Raw genomic sequence first — 19,105 nt, forward strand, 5'->3', positions numbered from 1 at the left:
ATTACTTTACAATTCTGAATATTTTTTTACAGGGGAGAAGAGGAAGAGAAATATTGCTTACTTTCTGGGAAATTCCACAAATAATGTGACAGCACCAATGATAATCAGATCAAATATCATCAACTTGTACATTTCTTGTCCTATTCGGGTTTCCCAGCACTGAAAACACAAACAACTATTAACTTTGTTTAGTTACAGTAAAGTTCATTAATTATATAGACTTGCAATATTTAATACACTTGACCTTACCAATAATGAAATAGAATGATACACACCTTTTAGTAGTTATGTTCATTTTCTTAGCCAGACTTATGGGTTCCTCTCCCTGACTTTACCTGTTTTACTGAGCTAAACCCTGATTTAATACAAGTTTACCTATGTGGTATATTTGGTTACTAATTTATACGATTTATTTTCTTATATTAGTCACCTTCAAGCACATTAGATATTATGAACCTTAATTTACTCATTCTGAAAAAGTGCTGAGATTATCTACAGCATTGACAAGATCAGGTCCATTCCATGTTGGCATACCCAAGGTACAATTTAACATGAAATTCCTCATTAATTTACTTTTTTTTCTGCTGATGTTAGCACAATTTGCGAGTTCTCATTTTAATTTAATAAACCACAGCAAATTCTAAATGTTAACATGGTCATTCACAGAATCCTATCACTGTCTGACCCTCCAGTCTTCCTCAAATGCAAGATAACATCTTTCACTTTGAATTCAAAGTTTATTTGCACAGACATGCCTTAATGAATCTACATCGGTAATGACTCTACAGACTTTCATGACATATTTCAGTATCACTGCTGCAGTATTTTTAAACAAAAATAAATATTTGACAATATATTTGTTGCAAAAGAAGCCCAAAGAAAATGTGTATTTTGCAGCGTAGCACAACTCCTGTGTGCACAATTTAAATAAAAGCAATGGTCTTAAATCAATTATATATGTTGTTCTGTTCATTAGATGAAAAATTAAAACAGTACAGCATTTCTTGCTTTGCATTTAATTAACTGCAAAATTCTCCAAAATAATTGTGTAACTATTAACCATTGGGTGTCATTCTCAAAATGCACAATGGTTCGTTTTGTAATTATTTATAAGTACATAATAAATATATTTCATTGAGCAGGATCTATTTTGTTTTAGTACTTTTACTTTGTTAGTACTAATCTAGGAAGATGCTTGTGATGATGGCACAATTTGTCTTTTTGATTCCTCTTATTGCCACAAGGTAATCAAAACTTCTCAATACCTCAAATGATAAACAAATTTATTATTTTTTTGAAAACATTGTAGAAGTTACAACTCAATTTACTCACTGGGTACGATTTATGGTTGTATCCACAAGGCTTGCATTCTCCGCCATTGCATGTTGTAATTTGTGACCATAAGCTCAGCAAGAGAACAATAATATTAGCCAATCGCACAAACACAGACCTATAGAAATTAACAATTAACAAGCGTCAGTTTGTTAGTTTTGGACAAGAAGGAAGAGGAGAATATGAAACATGGAATAAAGTTCTGAAATATACATGACCAAATGAAAAAAATTATGATCTATCTTTGTTGCTGATACATGCTTTGCAGTCATTGTATCTGTTCGCTTTGAAAGGGAGAACACGATTACAGCTGTGAAGATCCCTACTGCACATGATGACCCTGTAATCTCTGTCTCAGAGGCCGATTTTAGGCTGTCTTTAAAGAGAATGAACCCTCGCAAGGCGGAAGGTCCAGATGGAGTACCTAGTAAGGCTCTGAAAACCTGTGCCAACCAACTAGCAGGAGGATTCAAGGACACTGCTATGGGCCGAAGTTCCCACTTGCTTCAAAAAGGCAACAATAATACCAGTGCCTAAGAAGAATAATGTGTTGCCTTAATGACTATCACCCAATAGCACTCACATTTACAGTGATGAAATGCTTTGAGAGGTTGGTCATGACTAAACTAAACTTCTGCCTCAGCAAGGAACTGGACCTGTTGCAATTTGCCTATTGCCACAATAGGTCAATAGCAGATGCAATCTCATTGGCTCTCCACACCTGGATAATACAAACCCTTATGTCGGGATGCCGTTCATCGACTATAGCTCAGCATTTAATACCATCATTCCCACAATTCTGATTAAGAAGTTGCAGAACCTGGACCTATGACCTCCCTCTGCATATGGATCCTTGACTTCCTAACCGGAAGACCACAATCTGTGCGGATTGGTGATACCATATCCTCCTCGCTGATGATCAACACTGGCCTACAAGGTACCCAGGACATTTTCAGGAAGCTGTCTCTCAGAAAGGCAGCATCCATTATTAAGAACCTTCAGCACCCAGGACTTGCTCTTTTCTCACTGTTACCATCAGGTAGGAAGTACAGAAGCCTGAAGGCACACACTCAGCGATTCAGGAACAGCTTCTTCCCCTCTGCCATCCGATTCCTAAATGGACTTGAACCCTTGGACACTACCTCACTTTTTTTAATATACAGTACTTCTGTTTTTTACTTTTTAAAATCTAATATACATACATTGTAATTTATTATTTATTTCTCTCTTCTATATTATTTATTGCATTTGAACTGCTGCTGCTAAGTTAACAAATTTTATGTCACATGCTGCTGATAATAAACCTGATTCTGATTATCATCACAATGTTCTTAATTTTTTTTCTTTCCTTACAATTTTTGACTTTTTCAAGTTAAATATTTGGCTTTCATATTTAAGCACCAAGATTCACCCTTTCTATATTTCTTTCTTTTTAGGGATAATTTCTGTATCCTTAAAATGGTCATAACTTTATGGTTCTATGTGCAATTTTCATTACATTACTCCTGTCACATTCATTTACGTTCATTTATTTAGATCCCTTTCATTATGGAAAGAATCTGATATATTAAATATGTGTTTTTTTAAATATAGCTTCCTATATGGATTTAATCTCAAAGTACAGTATGGTGCACAAATGTGTATTAATTTTAAATGGTGTGTCTGAAAGATCCTGGAAGTAAAATACAGGCTTTTTTTTTACTTACAATTACATTGAAGTTAACACAATTTTAAGTCATTTGGAGTAAACAATTTTTATTTGTTATTCTTTTGAACTACCTAACAAAGTGTGCATCAAGTTGCAAGTTCTTTACTTGTACTACTGTACAAATATTGTTTGAATTAAGTGACTATGATAATATCAATTCTGTTTGTTTCCCTTTAATAAAGAAAAAAAGAGTTTGCCTCACTTATGGGAAGCTTGGTTTTCTTTCTCATTGTTAAAGACACGTTATCCAGTTGTACCTCATGGGGTCGATACACGACAAGATGGCCCACAAGTAATCAAGCTACTCAAGACAGCTAAAATAATTTTCCGTTAATTTGAAAAGATATTCAAAGCTGATAAGAATTTAAAACGGAGTTGGCCCTCTTACACTTATCTTCCTTTGAAATGTTATTCTTTAGTCTTAGCTTTTCACAAACTCAAATCTAACTTTAGAACGACAATAAAAATACAATTCAAGACTATTTGGAACACTGCAACAGAAGTTGACCTCATGATCACTTAGATCATAAGTAGCTCAACAACTTGTAGCTCGCACAGCTCCTTGACCCTACTTAACTATTGCCTTTTATTGACAAGTGCTTCCTGACTTCAGTTCTAAATGGCTTTACTCCAATTTTAAGACTGCATGTTTCCTTTCTGAATTCCCTATCAAAGAAAACCATTCATGTGTACCTACCTGATAAAATTATTTTAAAGACCATGATCAGGTCATTTTTTAAAATACTGAAATCAATTACATTTACAAGCTATGTTTATGCTATGAAAAACAATCTAAACCCTAGAATAACCACAACCCATCATCCCACTCAAAAGCCTATCCTTCCTGAGGTTCAGTGCTGAAAAGTGAATCCATTACTCAAAAGGGCCTGGCCAAGGCTCAGGAAATAGAAATTTTAATTCTACATTTCCTCTTGAAATAAGGGATAACATTTCATACATCTTTTGTTTAGTAGCCAAGGACCATCTTTTATTGAATTCACATACTATATCTAAGGAAAGCCTGAATGTCCTTTACAAAATTAGGCTTATAATTTTCTATTTTGGACACTCAAGTTATAGGTACTGAAATAATGAAAAGCTGAGACCTACAGAAGTAATTAGGAATATAAAGTTAGTCAGCTCACGCCATCAACATACAAAAGTTGCAGGTGGAGTGCTTGTATTGGTTCAAACAAATGTGACTTGTTGATTATTTCATCGCTAAACTAGTTTGAGTAGATTAACAATGCAATTATTCACAAATGGATTTTAAATACTCATAAGTGAATGCAGCTGCAACTTCCATGCAATAATATAAGTCTAAATGTTCTTTCATGAAAATAAAATAATCTGCAGAAGATTCCAAAATTAAATGTAATTAACCTATTGCTTTATAATAATTGGAACAACAAGGTATGAAACAATAAGAAATGTAAGCAAACTCAAGACCATAATACAGAGCATGGATGGTCGCCTCAAATTTAACATACTTAATCGATAAACACAAGAACTAATTAAAATTCTATCTAGTTTAACTTGGATAGGAATATCCATACACACCTGAGAAGCATGAATTTAATCTCAAAGGCTGGTGAATAGTCTTCGAATGCGATTATGTATTCAAACAAGAGTGGAGTGATAAAGTTAGCTGCAGTGATCACAATAGAGGGCAAGTATTGAACTATGAGATCGAATGTGAAGCTTCCATCATTTGTTTGCTAATAAAAGTAAAAACATAATTAAGCACAAATTATTGTAACATTCTCAAAATGGAATTTAAGTTGAGAAACCGAAAATGTGGAATGGTAAACATCATTTACCTGCCCGATTAAAACAATAAGCAGCAATAATTTGAATTTTATACCTATAAATGGAACTAAATATCCTGAAACACTTTATAGAAATATTACCACAATATAGCAGTAATAAAAAATAGAAAACTGCAGAAAACGTTGCAAATTCTTAGCAGTTATATCAGTATCTATGAAGAGAAAAAGCAATTCAATGTGTCAGGTCATTCCTCGGCCTGGTGTTTCTCTCTTTCCAGAAAGTACTTGACCTGGTGAGTATCCAGGGTATTCTATTAGCACTTACTGAAATTGGTAATGTGTTATAAAATTACTATCAAGATTAGATTAAAATGAGTCTTAAAAATTAAAAGATTCAAACAAGTAATTCTGAAACCTACAGACTAGCAGATACATGCATAGCAGCCAAGAGAGAAAAAAAAATTAAATTCAACAATAATCAAGGGGCAAGAACTAAAGGAGCATAGCCATCTCAATCCTGGAGGCCATCATGAAGAAGGGTAGGGCTATAGAGGGATTTGAGGACATGGATCAGAATATTCATGTTGAATTCTTCCATGCACAAAAGCCATAGAAGTTCAGCAAGCAGAAGCAAAGTGACCGAACAGAACTTAGTATGGGTTGAGAGATGATATTGTTTCCTAAATCAAAATACAAAGCCACTCTGACTGGCACAAATAATCTACCATCTGTTAATTCTTTGTAGTGATGTCAAATATATGACTAAAAGTGAAATAATCAAAGAATCATTTTGTCACTGAACAGATTAGCAAAGCTACTAATCAATAATCTGCACAAACAAGCCAGACCTCCCAGTGGCTACCCATTTTAATTCCATTTCCCATTCTGATATGTCCATCCATGGCCTCCTCCAATGTTGTGATGAGGCCACACTTAGGCTGGAGGAACAACACCTTGTATTCCATTTGAGTAGCCTCCAACCCAATGGCATGAATACTGCTTTCCCAAACTTCTGCAATGCCCCCCCCCCAACCCATCCCCCTTCTCTATTACTTATCCCCTTTTCCTTCTCTCACCTCATCTCACCAATCAACTTCCCAGCTCTCCAGGTTTCACCTATCACCTGGTGGTTCTCCCTTCTCTTCCCCCCCCCCCCCCAACTTTTAAATCTACTCCTCAGTATTTATTCTCTAGTCCTGCTGAAGGGTTTCGGCCCAAAACGTTGACTGTACTTTTTTCCGTAGATGCTGTCTGGCCTGCTGAGTTCCTCCAGCATTTTGTCTGTGTTGCTTGAATCAATAATCCCCTCAAAATTTGCCCATTAGTTCACTCAATGCAGTTAGAATCAATATTCCATAGTATCAGAACACTGTTTTATGTTACACTCCCAGGGAGGAAGCTGCGTAGCATTCACACCAGGACCACCAGACTCAAAAAGATTTACTTTGCTCAAGTAGTAAGGCTGATCATCTCCACCCACTAACCCACCCCTCCACACTCCCCACCACCACTAGCTTATTAGTTTCTCTAGACAGCTTCCATACAGACTCTCCTGTGCCTTGTGTCACTTTATGGACATAGAATCAATCTATGTATATAAGGTACCTTATAAATTTTTATTAATTGTGCTTTTTATTATTGCATTCATTATCTTATTGTATTTTTTGTGTTGTATCAGATCTGGGGAACAACTATTTTATTCTCCTTTAAACTTTGGTGCTGGAAATGACATTAAACAATCTTGAATCTTGACTAAAATAGCCTCCAAGTTATTGTTGAAAAAGGTAAATAATCCTACAATTTTATTTTATAGTCTAAGTAATAGAAATACAATCATATCACATGTAATTTTGTGCTTTGTGTCAAATATCAAACTGAATACTCACTGTGTAATGGAATTGTTGGGAGTAAACGGTGGTTCTATATATGCAATAAAAACAAGCAGCCAGTATCAGTAAAACAAGCAAGTTCAAGAAAGCTCTTCGGAGGTAAATCTGGAACTTTTCCTTCTGAGTCCTTTCTGCAATCTTCTGCTTTATTCTTTCTTCATCCAAGTCAGTCTATTGCCATAAAAATAAAATTTACTTCTCAGTTTCTTCCCAGAAACACTCTTCCCATTACAAAGGTTATAAATATGCCAACTTAAAGGTCTCCTTTTAGAACTGCCAGCACTTAAAAGACAAAAATTCTAAAGCTTAAGATTTCAGCTACTGCTTAAAAAAAATCAATCCAATGATTTTTGTTCATTTTCAATTGCCATAGAAAAGTGAAAGGGGTATCAGCAATGAAAGAATTTAATATAATTTCCAGCAGCTGCAGAATCTCAAGTTTATTTAATATAAGAGTCAGTTAAAAGCAGAATTATGTCCCAGCAGTGACCCCACTATTGAGTGAAAGTAGCAAATTTATTTATCCTTCAATATACAGCCCATAAGTGTGTTATCAAGAGGATAAATGCACAGAAGTATAAAGGGTATTAAAAGAGGAAAGAGTACCATGACTTATAGTATGTACAGTCAGATTACTAAAAGTTTAATGATTGCAAATTTTTAGAAATATGGGCAAAAATAAACATGATTTATTTTCAAACACAGAAGTAACTGGTAGATGATATGGATGATGAACATTTCATAACACTTAATGCCCTCAAACAGCAATCGGCTTGAAAAGATTTCAATTATTTCATTAGGCTAGCCAAGATTAGATCTGAAATAATGCTAGAAACCTTACCTACCTTCACACCAACCTAAATGGAGATTTAAATGAGACAGCCATTATGGATACAACTCTAAAGCACACTGCAATCAGGCGACAATCTATCACCATTCAATGATGCTTCATCTCTGAGCTTTTGTGTGAAAAGTGAAGAGGTTGCATCTATATAGCCTGCAAGGATAACACTGGGATGCCAGCAGACACCTTCACAAATTCAGACTTTTTATTAATTTAAGTGGCCTTCCAAAATACTTTCATTATAAAAGTATAAGTTAGCCACCATCAGGATGAAATGTCACAGCCAGACAAAAAGTACTAAAGCATCATAACAAAACATGAAAAAGTTATGTGACCCCTAAGAAGGTTTAACAAGGGTGATTTAGAAATGAACCCAGTGAACAAAAGCATTTAGTTTCAGATAGGGAAATAAACTGCTCTGTTTAATGTTAAAAGGTTATAATGTTTAAGCAGGCTGATTAGTATTCAGAGCAAATACTTCTTAAAAATAATTTGCTTGAGTACCTCCTGCTAAAATTAATGAATCATTACTTCTTACCACTGAAGAAAACCAGAGTGCCAATTTCTACACATACCCAGCATCTGCATATAATTGATCAATTTCATTCAATCAGCACTGAGAAGGATATACTAAAATGATGTAAGTAATGAGCTAGAGATTATAGCTTGTGGTGAAATATAGAACATCGATGAAGACAACAACTTAGGAGAGTATGCTAAAGAACCTGTTGTTCCTACTCCCGCCCCTCCCAAGGGTGGGAGGAATCAGTTGGGGGAATATGTTGCCTTTAACTGATGTACTGTTCTGCAATTTTAATTGTACTTTTTTTTTTAGTAGGTTAAGTGAAGAGGTTATATCTTTAACTTGCAAATGAAAACTTTGTAACACTGGTGTAGCAGCAAATACCTACACAACATCAAATTGTTGATTAATTTAAATAGTCTTCCTAAATAATTCCTTTCCAAAAGGATAGGTTACCCAACATCAGGAGTGAAATATCAGAGATATTACAGTGGGAACAATGATACGGGGCACTATAAATGAACGATATATTAAAATCATGGATAAAACATTGGAGAAGACATCCAACTGAACTTTAGTAATAATATTAAGTTACTGAACAAATTGAAGTCTGCTATAATCATCAGACCATCTTCTCAGATGATGGGAGTGACAATATAGCAAGGAAACATTGAGAAGTAAAAAAGAAAGTAAGTGCATGGAATGGTCTGCATTCTGCGACTGCTGTCACCAATTACATCTTCCCACCTAGAATGATTGATCTGTACACACTTTAAGTAATACTTCATTTCTAGAAATGCTTCAGTCATTGGATATTCTATTGCATCGCTACATGCGATTTTTTTTTCACCTTATTTATTATTACTGATGTGTGAATTGTTTGATTTATCCATTTAAACTTAGTTTGGTTTGGCCAGTCCTCCAGAATTTAATAGTAGAGTTGCATTGGTGAAAAGTCTACTTAGTCAAAGTAGAACACATTCACTTTAAAATAAATTATAGCCCTGCGGGCTATAAGCTCGAGAGGCCACAGCTCTGGGTCCGGCTCCTATGGCCGGGACTGTCGGTGCTGCCATGGGGTCCTGCCGCCCGTCCTATTCCCCTGCTACCTCCTATTCTCGTTGTGACTCCCAGCCTTCCCTTCATCACTCATCCCCTCTCCATCCCTCCAATCCCTCATCCTCCCCTCTGCCCGCTCTCCCTGAACATCCCAACACCCCTCCTCCCCCGAGACTTCCCACTCCTTACCCTCCCTTAACCCCAGTCCCAACCCTTGCCGTGTCTTCACCATCCCCCTTGACCTTCTCCTATCTGAGGCAGAACACTGTCCTCAGTAAGGGCCTCACTTTTGTCCCCCTCCGCCCCCACCTCAGTGAGTTCTGTGTCCGCCATGATGCTGATATCTTCTTCCGCCGCCTATGTCTCCGAGCCTACAACTTCAACAAGGATTTCCCCCCCTCCCCCAGTGATGATCCATTCTCCGAGCTTCTACGCTCCTCCTCCTCCTGGACACCCCCATCGGGCCTTCTACCTGCTCTCGACCTTTTCATCTCTAACTGTCGCCGAGACATCAACCATCTCAACTTCACCACCCCTCTCTCCTATTCTAACTTCACTCCCTCTGATCGCACTGCCCTCCACTCTCTCTGCACTAATCCCAACCTCACCAATCAAACCTGCAGACAAAGGTGGTGCTGTAGTAGTCTGGCGGACGGACCTCTACCTCACTGAGGCCAAACAGCAGCTCTCCGACACTTCCTCGTACTTACCCCTGGCACAGGACCCCACCAAAAAACATCAATCCACTGTCTCCCGCACCAACTCCACCCTCATCAACTCCGGACACCTTCCTCCCTCAGCCAAAAAACTCATAATTCCCACACCCCGCACAGCTCCGTTTTACCTCCTCCCCAAGATCCACAAGCCTGACTGTTCCGGCAGACCCATAGTTTCAGCCTGCTCCTGCCCCACCGAACTTGTGTCTGCCTACTTGGACTCCATTTTATCCCCCATAGTTCAGACTCTACACACCTACATCCTGGATACATCCCATGCCCTTCACCTCTTCAATAACTTCCAATTCCCCGGCCCCGACAGCTTCATTTTTACCATGGATGTTCAATCCTTATACACCTCCATCCCCCATCAAGAAGGCCTCAAAGCCCTCCGCTACTTTTTGGATAACAGACCCCACCAGTTCCCCAGCACCACCACACTCCTCCGGTTGGTGGAGCTTGTTCGAACTCTCAACAACTTCTCCTTTGGTTCTTCCCACTTTCTCCAGATCAAGGGCGTAGCCATGGGCACTCGCATGGGCCTCAGCTATGCCTGCCTCTTTGTGGGTTATGTGGAAGTCTATGCTCCAAATCTATACTGGCACCACTCCCCAACTTTTCCTCCGCTACATTGATGGCTACGTTGGTGCTGCTTCCTGCACCCATGCTGAGCTCGTCAATTTAATCAACTTTGTTTCTAACTTTCACCCAGCCCTTAAATTCACTTGGTCCATCTCGGACTCTTCCCTCCCCTTTCTTGATCTCTTGGTCTCCATCTCCGGAGACAGACTATCTTCTGACATCTTCTACAAACCCACTGACTCCCATAACTATCTTGACTATACCTCTTCCCACCCTACCCAATGCAGAAATGCCATTCCCTATTCCCATCTGCTCCCAGGATGAGGCTTTCCATTCCAGGACTTCTCAAATGTCCTCTTTCTTTCAGGATCGTGGTTTCCCTTCTGGCATCATCAAATATGCCCTCACCCGCATCTCCTCCACTTCCCGCACTTCAGCCCTTAACCCATCCTCCCGTCACCACAACAGGGACAAGGTTCCCCTTGTCCTCACCTACCACCCCACCAGCCTCCGGATCCAACACATTATCCTCCGCAACTTCCACCACCTTCAACAGGACCCCACCACCCAGCACATCTTTCCCTTCCCTCCACGACTACCTGGTCCACACGTCCCTCCCCACAGAACTCCCTGTAAGTGTAAATGCTACACCTGTCCCCACACCTCCCCCCTTACCACCATTCCAGACCCCAGACAGTCCTTCCAGGTGAGGCAACACTTCACCTGCGAGTCTGCTGGAGTTGTCTATTGCATCCAGTGCTCCCGGTGTGGCCTCCTCTACATTGGCAAGACCCGACGCAGATTGGGGGACCGCTTCGTCGAGCACCTACGCTCCATCTGTCACAATAGACAGGACCTCCCGGTTGCCACCCACTTCAACTCTGCCTCTCATTCCCATCTAGATATGTCCATACATGGCCTTCGCTACTGCCATGATGAGGCCAAACTCAGGTTGGAGGAGCAACACCTCATCTACCGTCTGGGTAGCCTCCAGCCTAGTGGTATGAACATTGAATTCTCCAATTTCCGGTAATTCCCTCCCCCTCCCCCTATCCCAGGTCCCTCTCTGCCTCTCTCCCCTTTCAACTTTCTGCTCCTTTATCTCTACAGTTCTTTCATGCTTATCCCCTCCCTCTCCCCCCTTTATCTTTCCTCTGATCGGTTTTCCACCTGGCGCCTCTAGCCCTTCCCCCTCCCCTATCTCTATTACTGGGCTTCAGCCCTCTCTTCCCCCCCCCCCCCATTCCGGACGAAGGGTCTCGGCCCGAAATGTTGGCTACTCTTTTCTCACAGATGCTGCCTGACCTGCTGAGTTCTTTCAGCATTGTGTACGTACACTTTAAAATAAGCCTTGGCTGAAAGGCATTCCGGTTAGTCATCACAACATATTCTCCTAAATACCGTGAACTGTGTCACGAAACAGCCAGAATTGCACAAACAAGCATAAAAATAACTCTAGTGTGTGCAAACAAGTTTGCAATTGGGTCTGCAGTATCAGTTTGGATTTGTATTGAGAGAGTTGACACCCTAGTAATAGAGTAAGGATCTTGACACAACTGGGAATTATGAACCATGCAAGAAAATCATACTCAATTGGTCTGAAAGGGTGGAAAATGGTTAGTTCCCACTGATGCAGAGATTTGAAATCTTTCTCTCAATGAAGACTATCCCTTGTCCCAAGTTCACCTATTAAATTATGGATGAATCTGGGATCTTTAAATTGTGAACAATAGAACTCTCAATAACGTTGACTGCTTTTCTGTAACATGATTTAAAAGTAAGAAGCCTGTAATCATTAAAATATGTACAACTGATAAAGCTATATAGTTATAGAGGACAGAAGGAAGCTTTTGGGCCAACTTGTCAATGCCAACTAACGTGTCTATCTGAATTCATCACTTTTGCCTGTTTGACCCATTTCCCTCCAATTTAGTAATAACTGATCTACTAATGTTATCAGTCCACAAATGCTATAAATTGAAAATATACGTAGAAAAGTTTTTAATGTCTTGACTTTCTCCAGCTTTCCTTTTGGTTTTTGATAGCACCCTTCTTCTTGTATATGATTCTATATTATTGATGTTCCTGTAAACTGAACTACATAAACTAATTTTTAATCAGGAAATAAGCATGTTCTTTTATCATGACTTTCACTGAGGTCAAATTAAATACTTGTTGATTACCAATGACAACTTGATAACTGTAAAAACTGGGAATCTTCTATCCTCAGTTACCTGAAGATTGAATGCAGTTTTCCAGGTCAAACAATTTAAACAGGGTCCCAACTGAGATTTTGCAACTTTGTATTACACAATACCATACCCTGTACTCTTTTTGACAATAGCAACATTAGAAATTGGAGTTTTCAATTCCAGAAGAGATCTAAAAAAATCTTACCTTCAGTTCATACTGAAGACTGCTATGTTTCATCGCTGCAGCGTGTTCATCTGTGATACAAAAGTCCCAACCTGCAAATATCTTATTACAAAAACTCTGAAATCGGTCTTCTGATCTGATAAAGCTTTGTTTGAAACCTTCCACTGCCCTGAAGGATTAACATAAGAAAAAAAAATTGTGATAGCAGTAACAAGAATAGGATGCAAAAATAAGAAATAAAATCAGAAGCAATTAATTCGCCCTCTCCTCTCTGCTCCACTATTCTAGTATCACATGTGAACTTTTACCTTTCAACACTAATCCTACACTTCCTGGTTTTCTTAATATCCATAAAAACAACAATCACTCTGATTATACTCAATAATTAAGCCATCAGACCCTCTTGGATAATGATTTCTGAAGGAACTTCTTTCTACGTCAGCCCTGAATAGCCAATCCTTTAATTTCAGACTGTAATCTTTGATTCTACTCCACCCAACGTTAAGATTATCAGGGCATCCAGCAGCCAAGCCCCATAAGAATGTTGTACATCTCAATAAGATCTTATCCAATTCATTTACACTCTATAGACCATTGGTCTAGTTTGCTTAATCTCTCCTCACAAGACAATCTTCACCCAGGAATCAATCTGATGAACTTTAAATGCACAAATTCTATTGCATAAATGATGTTTTTTAGATGGGGAGTTAACACTTATCTTCAACATTCTAGATATGGTCTCACCAAGGCCCAAAATAACTTCAATATGACATCTTTACACTTCTTCTTAAAATAAAGGCCAACATATTGATCAATCTAATATTCTCCTATTTGTCCCAAAATCATTCAATTTTCTCACAATTGTCAATTAATCTTATATCATCCCATTTGTTCTTCTTCCCCTTTTTCTAAAATAAGCCGAGCATTGGTTCAAGGAATAGAATTACTCACAGCACAGCCTTAGAGACTTCAGAGTTCACCAAAAATTACCTGAAATGAAGTGAATTCATTCAACTGAATTGAAGCAAGTTGAAACTGGAAAAGAAGCAATTACCTTTTCACTATCCAAAAAAGACTCAGTAGAATGTATGCAAAAGTTGTAAGGAAATACGCAAGTGGTACATTGTAGTGAAAATAATTAGAATGCAACTCATCTGTTCCGTAAAATCCATAGAACAGATAGGTCTGCTCCAAGAATCCCTAAAGGAAAAAACAAATAAAACTTGTTAGTATATGACAAATTGTTAATTCAGCAGAATATTACAAAAAAAATGTGCAACAGATTAGATTAGATTCAACTTTATTGTCATTGTGCCGAGTACAAAGTTAACGAACTGCAATTAGCATCTAACCAGAAGTGCAAAAGAATAGTGTTATTTACAAAATAACTGCAAATAAAAAGTAAGTGCTACAGCATACAGATATAAAAGTACTAAGACAGTACAATATGGGCGCAATACTGCTTAGCGCTGTGATGTGAGGTTCAGCAGGGTCACAGCCTCAGGGAAGAAGCTCTTCCTGAGCCTGCTGGTGCGGGAGCAGAGGCTCCTTTAGCGCCTACCAGATGGGAGGAGAGTAAAAAATCCATGGTTAGGGTGAGATGCATCCTTGATAATGTTTTTTGCCCTGCCCAGGCAGTGTTTATGGTAGATGTTCTCAGTGGTGGGCATTTGGGTGCTGATAATCCACTGGGCAGTTTTTACCACCCATTGGAGTGCTTTGCAGTCCGATACAGGAAAATTGCCATACCACAGAGATGCAGTTGGTGAGTATGCTCTAATGGTACACCAGAAAAGTCAGTCAGTATCCTGGTCAGTACCTCAAACAAAAGAAAATCTGCAGATGCTGGAAATACAAGCAACACACATAAAAGGCCAGGCCAGCTGAGTTCCTCCAGCATTTTGTATGTTTTGAACAGATTGTACCTCGTCTTTTTCCAAGTGTGTCAAATCGATTACAGAGTATCATCTTTCTTTGGAGGAGGGAGAAGGTGTGGTGAAGTTAAGTGGACTTTTTAAAAAATGGGTATTTTATAGAGGGCCTTTATTAACAAATATGTTAAGTTGTTTTAAAATAAGTTTAAAAGAAAATTCTAATTTTGCTTAATAACTATATTTTAAAATTTCACTCTTAAGACCTCATCTACATTATAACCTTCATTTCATTCTTGCACAAATTTCAGTAAATTAAAATTATACTTTGACTTTATTTACCATCTCAGAATTCTTCCATGTGATTAATTGCTCAGTCTGTTTGGTATTCTGTTTCTAAGTATCAAGGTCCTTGTATAATGATGAGACAATAACTGACATAGGAATAGGTCAAACTCTTGGCAAATCAGTTGCCAGATCTTGGCAACGAGTTCCTTTAAAGTCGGATCATAATTTTTTGCATCAGTTTCCAAAACAAAAAAAATTATGCTAAGATAAATGAATAACCATGGATTGTTCTTTGAGAATTATACTTAATTTGAGATAAATTATAATATTGTGGACCGAAAGGCTGTATTGTGCTGTAGGTTTTCTATGTTTCTATAAAAAATGACATGGTCCTGAATGCATGTAAATTTTATTTTTTTGTGTGTGTCATACTCTGCCAGAACCTTGGCAACCACATTTTTTTTCAAGTGGTTGTCTTGGAGGAAAGACTCTGTGAGTAACCCCCCACGTCCTTCTCACAGCGCAGTGTTCTTTTTTACGAAGCCGATTTGGGAGCTCGACACTCAACCTGGCATGGATGGAAAGCGTGTCCGGGAGTGGCCCGACTGGATTCGAACTCAGGAACCTTCGCTCCAGAGTCTGTCACTGCGCCACCAGCCAGCATGTAAATTAGAGAAGCATTTAAATTTTTTAAGGTAGTTTCATGACGTCCAAGCAAAGATAAGTTGTTATTAAAATTGTTACCAGTTTGGTGTTCATTGCAATCACTGACTTGTATTTTGTCAATGGTCTAATAGGTTCAATGCACTTACATTTATCCACAGGCTTTTCCTAGCTGAACATTTGCATGGTGATTTGCAGTGATTACAAATTAAATAGTGGGGACCCACCAATAAGGACAGGGAACAAAGTAATTAATAATGTGCTTTGTCATAATCAAATGAGCAGTTCTTACTGAAATATCCCTGCCTAGAAACTCCAATATATTCAGCATATATCCTGTGCCAAGGAATTTAGTAGTGATCCTGATCATCAGAGGCCTTCTCTCAGATGAGCATTCAAATTAAAGGCTCATGGAAAATGTTAGGAATATTGACAACTTGATGGAGGGTTCAACAGTGCTGGCCAAAGAATCAAAGTTAAATAAGATCCTACTATTGAGTCCCATTTCAGCCCTGCATATAATACGGCTGTCCCATGAAGCTACCCTAGGGAAATATGAACCAATCTCCTCTGAAATATTACAACAGGAATGTTGCTTAGGAAATAAAGTAAGTACTTTCATGCATGACAGTTGTGAAAAATGAATCTGTCAAGCAAGGATGATTCTGCCAGGAGATCACTGTCAAATTTCCAGAGCGGTATGAGATTACCTTAAAATGGTTGTTGATATGTTTCATTTCAGGAAAAGTTACTTTTTCGGCATTAAAGCACTGAAAAACTGTGTTTCACAAATGAATTTATAAACCAGAGTTAAAAGCAAGTAATGTATGTTAGAATAGTAAAGATATAAAGCACAAAGAAGGAAAGGTAGGATTCATAGAACTAGAAAAGAAGTCATACTTCACTATATTTTTCTGAATCTCTAATAAGTTAAATCTAAAAAAAAATCTTGCTTTAATTAGTAAATTTTCTTTGCAAAGGGATTTATAGCAATAAATAAGACTTGGTGATCCAATGTTAAAAACTCTTTTGCATTTGAAAGGCCAAGCCAATGTACTCTTCTGATAGGATAAATGGGTATCTTCTGCAGTAGCAGTACAATTGCCCTCCTTCTTAATTGCTTGAACGCCGATTCTCTCAGCAAGATGCAGTTACAGGAAAGTCTGATGCAGATAGAGGGAAACTCCCGTTCTCTGCAAATAACTGTCTAAATATCAGAAGCAGCTACCAATGTAGCCATGTTAGTTCAGGCTATTACCAAAAGGTACATCTGGTGGCACCTTCAATGGGGTCAACCAAAGGTGTAATTGACTTTTTTTAGATGTTTTTTACAATCACAAGTCTCTGCTGGACATTAAGAACTTAAAATACTGCAGGTCTATCCCATCAGCAAGTTGCTCATTGGCGGAAAAACTGAAGGAGGTGCGTTTAGTGCGTCAGAGAGATGTTGGTGCACAAAGATGGTGCATAGTCTTAACAGTGAGTTATCATTTTAGTCACTTTTCCTGTGAATGCAAGCCTCTGTTGGACATTATCAATATGAAATGCTGCAAGTCTGATTCACTGATTTGTTGGTGGATGGCAGAGAAGCTGCACGGACTCGGTCGTAGCGAGGACCAGGCCTCAAATCATGATGTCACACGTTTACAGCCGTCAAGAGAGGCGTTGGAGTCAGTGCTCTCCGCCGGAGGCAGTATGGTGTGGTGGCAAGCTGAAGTTGGTGCTGCCCCCAGTGTTCACTCAGCAGCAGACAAGCTGTATTCTGTTTGAAAGCAGACTGCTGCAACATTCATGGACTAAGGGTCTTGGATTATATTTTTTTGTGTGACTGTACTTTACTGGTATCATATGTGCTTGCTATATCTGCTATATGTGCCTTGTGCTGTGTGTGAATGCTAGTACTGTGTTTTGCATTTTGGTCCCAGAGTAACACTGTTTTGTTTGGCTGTATTCATGGGAATTAATGTATGGTTAAATGCCAATTGAACTTGAACTTGAAGTTTCAAGCAAAATAATTTGTTGTAAATTTTGTTCATGAAGTAAGCAATGAAATTATGCAAGCTTTCATAGGAATTACATGAATGATATTGTTAAATTTCATTAATTGCCAAATATACTTACTGCTCCTGAAAGAAGATCAATCACGTGACTATAGAAGAGGACAAGCCCTGGGTTAGAGCCTTCATACTTGGTACATTCCTCAGCTATAAAATAAAAAAAATACAATCTAGGATTTTCAAGTGAAGAACAAAAATCATAATAACCTACTTTCAATTTTGATTTGCAAACCACAATTGCAAAATATTTATTTTGCAACCTTACAAATGATAAGTGTGAGCATTCTGCACGTATATCTGAAAAGAAGCCGAATGATCAGTTGACCTCTTCAATCTTCGTTTAACATTGGCAAATTGAGCCATGACAACCCTGCGAATGTACACCTAGGAAGTATTGATTTTTGCTGCAGGAAGAACTTTACACAAACAGGCACTAATTGAGGGAATTCTCAATGTCTCACAGATTTGTCAGGTTTGAATAGAAGGTCAAGAGGTTCAAGAAAACCCTTTTTGCAGAAGACATGACATTTCAGGTATTGATACAGAGAAAGACAGATGGACAAAGACAAAGAAACAGAAAGACAGATGGAGTCAAAGCCATAATGCCGCATTACAAACAGGAAACTTTGATGAGCTAGGATAACAATGCTACAAGAAAAAACACAACAAGCACAGATTCTATTTGCAATGTGCTGGAAAACAACAGTATGGAAAATTAAGCTCTTGTAAAAAAAGGTACATTATTTGTTTAATTTATGTTTTACTTGTGAATATGATGTAAAGACAAAAAAAAAGAAAATTTGCAGATGCTGGAAATCCCAGCAAAACATACAAAATGTTGGAGGAACTCAGCAGGCCAGGCAGGAACTATAGAAAAGAGTACAGTCAGTGTTTCGGGCCATGACCCTTCAGCAGGACCGGAGAAAAAAAGATAAGGAGTCAGAGTTAGGAGGTGGGGGGAGGGGAGGGAGAAACATAAGGTGATAGGTGAAACCAGGAGGGGAGGGATGAAGTAAAGAGCTGGGGAAGTTAACTTGTGAAAGAGATACAGGGCTGGTGAAGGAGAAATTTAATACGATAGGACAGAAGGCCATGGAAGAAAGAAAAGGGGATGACAAGGTGATAAAGTGAGAGGGAAAAGGGAATGGGGAACTTACCGTAAGTTTGAGAAATCGATGTTCTTGCCATCAAGTTGGAGGTCACACAGACGGAATATAAGGAGTTGCTCCCCCAACCTGAGTGCAGCCTCATCGCAACAGTAGAGAAGACCATGGATTGACGCATCAGAATGGGAATGGGAAGTGGAATTAAAATGGGAAGATCCTGTTTTTTCTGGTGGACAGAGCATAAGTGCTCAGTGAAGCAGTCTCCCAATCTACAAACGTTGGGTCTCACTGATATACAGGAGGCCATACCGGGAGCACCAGA

General features: G+C 38.5%; 1 protein-coding gene across 3 annotated transcripts in view; it reads right to left on the reverse strand.

Moving 5' to 3' along the window:
- The window catches only part of LOC132399226 (transmembrane channel-like protein 7), a 46,936-nt gene that overhangs the window by 15,781 nt on the left and 12,050 nt on the right, over positions 1-19,105 (reverse strand). The window contains exons 5-11 of one of the 3 annotated variants that reach the window (XM_059979389.1): positions 17,742-17,824; positions 13,853-13,998; positions 12,820-12,967; positions 6,696-6,869; positions 4,601-4,758; positions 1,333-1,450; positions 62-159 (exon numbers count right to left, since the gene is read on the reverse strand). In XM_059979389.1, the coding sequence (XP_059835372.1) occupies positions 62-159; positions 1,333-1,450; positions 4,601-4,758; positions 6,696-6,869; positions 12,820-12,967; positions 13,853-13,998; positions 17,742-17,824 (925 nt within the window). Of the gene's footprint in view, positions 1-61; positions 160-1,332; positions 1,451-4,600; positions 4,759-6,695; positions 6,870-12,819; positions 12,968-13,749; positions 13,999-17,741; positions 17,825-19,105 lie in introns of those variants that run through there. The other 2 variants (XM_059979390.1, XM_059979391.1) reach the window with 2 other exon arrangements.

This window comes from Hypanus sabinus, chromosome 9, assembly GCF_030144855.1.
Source record: "Hypanus sabinus isolate sHypSab1 chromosome 9, sHypSab1.hap1, whole genome shotgun sequence".
Classification (NCBI taxonomy): domain Eukaryota; kingdom Metazoa; phylum Chordata; class Chondrichthyes; order Myliobatiformes; family Dasyatidae; genus Hypanus; species Hypanus sabinus.